At 51.1% G+C, this 4,861-nt stretch overlaps 1 protein-coding gene across 1 annotated transcript in view; it reads right to left on the bottom strand.

Moving 5' to 3' along the window:
- The window catches only part of B9D1 (B9 protein domain 1), a 4,186-nt gene extending 2,592 nt beyond the window's left edge, over positions 1–1,594 (bottom strand). The window contains exon 1 of the mRNA XM_010003581.1: positions 1,565–1,594. Within this exon, the coding sequence (XP_010001883.1) occupies positions 1,565–1,594 (30 nt within the window). The remainder of the gene's footprint in view (positions 1–1,564) is intronic.
- Between the last annotated feature and the right edge of the window lie 3,267 nt (positions 1,595–4,861).

Here is a 4,861-nt window from a genome sequence, read left to right as displayed (position 1 = left end):
GGAGCCTCGGGAAGGCCGGGAGGAGTGAGGGGAGCCCCGCCGGGGTGTCCGCGCTGGGGCTGCCGTGGCTTTTCACGCGTGGGCTTGAGCAGAGGTGCAGCCCAGCGCTGTGTGCAGGTGGGGACAGCGCCTCGTCCCTCGTCCTGCCCCGCTGGCTCCGTGTCACCTGTGCTGCCCCGCTGGCTCCGTGTCACCTGTGCTGCCCTGCAGGGCCCACTGCCCGGCCGGGGCTGCAGGTCTTCCCTGGGGGCAAAGGGACCCCCCAAGACTCCCCCTCTTCTGTGCAAAGAGGGGCCTTTCCGCCTCTTTCAACCCCCTTTGGAAGGGGTGCTGCGGGTTATGTGGGGCTGACAGTGGCTGACATTACCCTTCCTGCTAAAATAACCAACCTTGGGTGTTCCAGACAGACGTGTTCCTTGTCAGTGTCTGTTCCAACTCGGTTGTTTGGGGTTTGAGTTGTGTTGGTTTGTCTGGGTTTGGTGTTTTCTTTGCTTGCTTGGTTTTGGTGTGGTTTTGTGGTTTTTTTTGGTTACATTCAGGAAGCAAATTTGTCCAAGAGAAGAATGGGAGGAGCAGGAGGGATGGGTGGGAACGGCTGAAATGTTCTCCTTCCTTCCCCTGCTCCTCAGAAGGGCTTAAGAGAAAATAATTCATCTGAGCTGAAAATCATCAGGAGGGAAAATCCAGCAGGTCTCCCCCAGCTGATGCAGCAACCAGGGCTGTTTAATTAACACTTCATTTGGCTACCAGCTACCTCAGAGTTACCCATGATCCAATTTAAGGTGGTTTTTTTCTTGCCTGGCAAGTGATTCACAGCTGCTGGAGAAGTTAATGTCAGCACTGGGAGACCTTCCCCACGACAGAGAGAAGGCAGCAGGGTTGTTCAGCAGCTGTGAGTCACCCGTGCCTGCTTGTGGCAGGGCGGTCCCCCCCCAGCCATAATGAGACCTTTTTTTCTTTCCAGTCTTGTTCTAATTAGCTGCATTTTTAAACCTATGTGAGTAGGATGAAATCCCAAGCAAGGAAGTGTTTTTACTCTGCTGGAAAACTTAATTAATGAGCCATCAGTGAGTTTGATTTCCAAGCATAATGAAAACTCATGGATCCTGGTGCCTCCACGGGTGTTATTTAATGGTGGTGTTATTGCTTTTGGCCGTGTGAAATGTTCACCTCTTCTCTCAGACTTGCCCTGACCCTGTGATGTGGGAAGGGACTAATGGGTCCCCTCCCAGCCATAATGAGACCTTTTTTTTCTTTCCAGTCTTGTTCTAATTAGCTGCATTTTTAAACCTATGTGAGTAGGATGAAATCCCAAGCAAGGAAGTGTTTTTACTCTGCTGGAAAACTTAATTAATGAGCCATCAGTGAGTTTGATTTCCAAGCATAATGAAAACTCATGGATCCTGGTGCCTCCACGGGTGTTATTTAATGGTGGTGTTATTGCTTTTGGCCGTGTGAAATGTTCACCTCTTCTCTCAGACTTGCCCTGACCCTGTGATGTGGGAAGGGACTAATGGGAAAACTCCCTGGGGGTTTTGGGGCCACAAGGAGGATGCACACTCACCTGAGCTGGCTGACTTGTCACTTGTCCCATCTCTTGCAGATGCTGTGCCCACCTCAGGTCTTGGCTCCAGAAGAATGACTCCTGGTCTGGTGAGTACACTGGTGAGGGCTTTGGATTCAAGCTGACGTGCTTTGACCTGACTCCTGGAGTCCAACAGGCTGCCTTGAGCCCTGGGCAGTGGGATCCTAAGTGCTCTCCAAGGGGTTTGTGTGCCATTGGGATTGACTCCACACTCGAGTGAGGGCTGAGATGGTGCCTTGTACCTTGGACCAGCCCATCACCCCAGCTCTGAGCTCCTTTGCTGTGATTGCAGTAGCAGGGGGAGAGCAGCAGGTCCTGGTGCTGCTGCCTGGGAGGGAGCTCTGAGAAGCCCTGGGCTGCAAGGAGGAGCCCAGTGAGCAGGTTCTCTGTCACTGTTACACTTTTAAGTATGACTGAATCCTTGCTTCCAACAGGAGCTCCAGAGAGGGGGGGGGTGAGACAGAAGTGACAAGACAGTGGCACAAGAGAGAAGTTTATTTGAAATCCCAAATATTTATGATCAACACCTGCTGAATGGCCGGTGAGATACATTTGACAGTGTCATTAATCTGCAATAAACCAGTTTTATTTTTAGCCTGTTTGCATAACGTTTCCAGCCTGACTCATCACTGCCTGCGTTTTGTCTCTGCAAGGAAGAGCTTCCCTACCCTTTGTCTTAACAGCCTTTTACTTCTTTTCTCAGAGCTCTTCCCACCTGCTGCTCAAATCAAACAGCACGGAGGAGGATGTTCTCCTAACGTCAAGTGACAGAGCAGAGGAAGATCTTGCTGTGATTCTTGCTGAATGTATTTACCCAGAGATCTCTTTTCGTGGGAAGGTAACTGGGTGAAGACAGGTGGGGTGAACTTCGGGGTTGATGTGTCCTAACACTGCAAGCCAGCTGGGAACTGGGGCCCAGGGGGTCAGGGCTGCAGCAGGAGGGTCCCCACCACCCTGGGCACAATTTGGAGGGAGCTTTGCTGAGACTGGGAGGGGACATTTTGTGCTTTGTCACCCAGGCCAGGTGTGAACCTAAGGAGTCTCAGCCCAAGCACCTTTTAGCAGTATCCTCCCCAGAGCAGAAGACCAGGGCAAAAAGCCAAAGCAGACCTTTCAGTAGTCAGTATTTGCTCCCCCTCATGACTCTGGGTGCTTTAGCAGGCTGGGGTGCTGCTCTGACCCCCCTTGCCCATGTGGCTGCTGGGCAGAGCCCTGCTGGGTGTGGGAGGTGTTGCTGCCAACCAGCTGTGGAACACCCAGTCTGCTATGGGGAATTAACTTGTTGTTAATGAAGAAAATTAATTAGTGTGTTGGCATGAGCCAGTCAGAGTAAATTAATGTTAAGGCAAGAAGGGGGAGAGGGCAAGGAGGACCAGAGCAGCTGTTTCCCAGAGGGGCATTGGGTTCAATAAGGGAAAAAGAAACAGGAATAATCATCAGGCTCTGGGGAGAGGAGGGGGAGTGAGCTCCTTCCTTCACTGGACATGAAGCCCCCCTGCTCGTGGGGTGGCCATCTCGTGGTGGCTCCATTTCCAGGGGGTGGCTGGGGTGGGAATGCTGCTGACAAGCCCTGGAGATGTTACCACAGGCCCTTCAGCAGCTTGTGCCTCAGAGTGGGGCAAAGTAGAATCAACAACAAGCTACTCCAGGGGATTTCAATCAAATATTCAACTAATTAATCTGGTGTCTCTCCTGTGGTGTGACATAATGAAGGTTGCTGGTGTTTGCTCTCTCCCCATGAACTGATGATTTTTTTATTATTTTTTTTTGCACTGAAAAGTCCAATGGCCACAGCTGGAAAAACCCCAACACTGACCCACCAGTGAAGGTTCTGGCATGAGGAGCAGCCCAGCCAGGTCAGAGCCCCAGCCCAGGGGTGAAACCTGTCTGGAAACATGGCTGTGTGCATCAGTGTCAAACCAGGGAGACTGTCTGTGCCACTTATTGTCCCTCAGCCCCTTGGCACCCTCCAGACTCCACAGGGAGCTCATGCTGGGGCTGGTGCCACTGAAGGAGCTCAAACCCGTTGTGGGAGAAGCTGAGCTGCCTACGTTAACACCATTTCACTGGAAGAGGATCCAGGATCCACCTGGCATGAGGTGTGTTATTCCAGGCCTCAGCAGGATTGCACCAGATAGGTGTGTTGAGCTGCTTAAAAACAAAGACGACGTGGAGGTTTCAGCCCCTCAGACCATGCTGGGGGTGCTGCAGCTCTGGCAGGCTGCACTTCAGCATCGAATGAAGCCCCCCCACAGATGCAAGGTGAGATGGCTCCAGCCATCAAAACACAGGCGAGTATTTAAATGTTAATAGGGAAGGTTTAATGGAGAAAGGCAATTTAATTATTCATCCTAAGAAAAGTTGTACAAGTCTCCCATGCCTATCAGTATTCATGCAGCCTGTATGATCTCACACTGTCAGACTAAAGCTTGTGTCTAATTGCACTGGGGATGGAGTCAGATTTGGTTGGAGCTGTGTTGGTTTCTTTTAGTGCTTTAATTTTTCTCCCCAACCTGACAGAGAAGATTCCAGATCAGTGCCAGCTGAGCTTTAACCTTGCAAATGAGACCATCTGAAGGCTTTTGGAGGTATGTTGTGGTGGTTTCCTTTGCCCCTTCCTCAACATTGCGTTTTTTAAACCTTGTTTGATCCCTGCTCCTCCAAGGCTGCTGAGGAGGCTCTGGACGAGTCCAGACACTCCCCATGGGCTGTGGTTTTGCTGGAATGGAGAGAGGTGGAGAAGAGGCTGCCTGACAAATGCATGTGACTGACTTTTCATGAAAAATGCAAAATAGAAATCAATCCAATTAAATAATAATGACTTTCAATTACCCACTGCTTTTCATTTTCCAGCTGAAGCAAGGCAACCCTCGCAGCCAGCCTGGTGGGAACTGGTTAACAGTGCAGAGCCCAGGAGCAGGGAAATTAGCACTGGGTGATGTTAAACTGTACCAGGTTTGAGCCAAGGACCCAGTTCAGGGAGGTTGGGGTTGTACCTGTATATTCAGGTGACTGTCCCCGAAAGAGTAAGCTGAGAATGATTAATGGGCACTCTCTGGTCTTCCACAGGTTTCTCCTGTGTCTTCTACTGCAGCAGAACAGATGTCTGTCCCATCCTGGGTGGTGGCAGGCAGAGGAAGCACCTCTCCCTTTACAGTTCTTCTAGTGTCAAAGAAACCAGCTCCCTGGCTGCGTTTCACCCTGCTGGAGCCTCAGTTAATGTGCTCCAAGCTGTGGTTCCTACTGAAAAGTCAGTAGGATCCGGCTCCCAACTCC

This window comes from Chaetura pelagica, unplaced genomic scaffold (assembly GCF_000747805.2).
Source record: "Chaetura pelagica isolate M959 unplaced genomic scaffold, ChaPel_1.0 scaffold408, whole genome shotgun sequence".
In the NCBI taxonomy this organism is placed as follows: Eukaryota; Metazoa; Chordata; class Aves; order Apodiformes; family Apodidae; genus Chaetura; species Chaetura pelagica.
The sequence above is the reverse complement of the archived record's forward strand: the minus strand, read 5'-3'. Positions and strand labels throughout refer to the sequence as shown.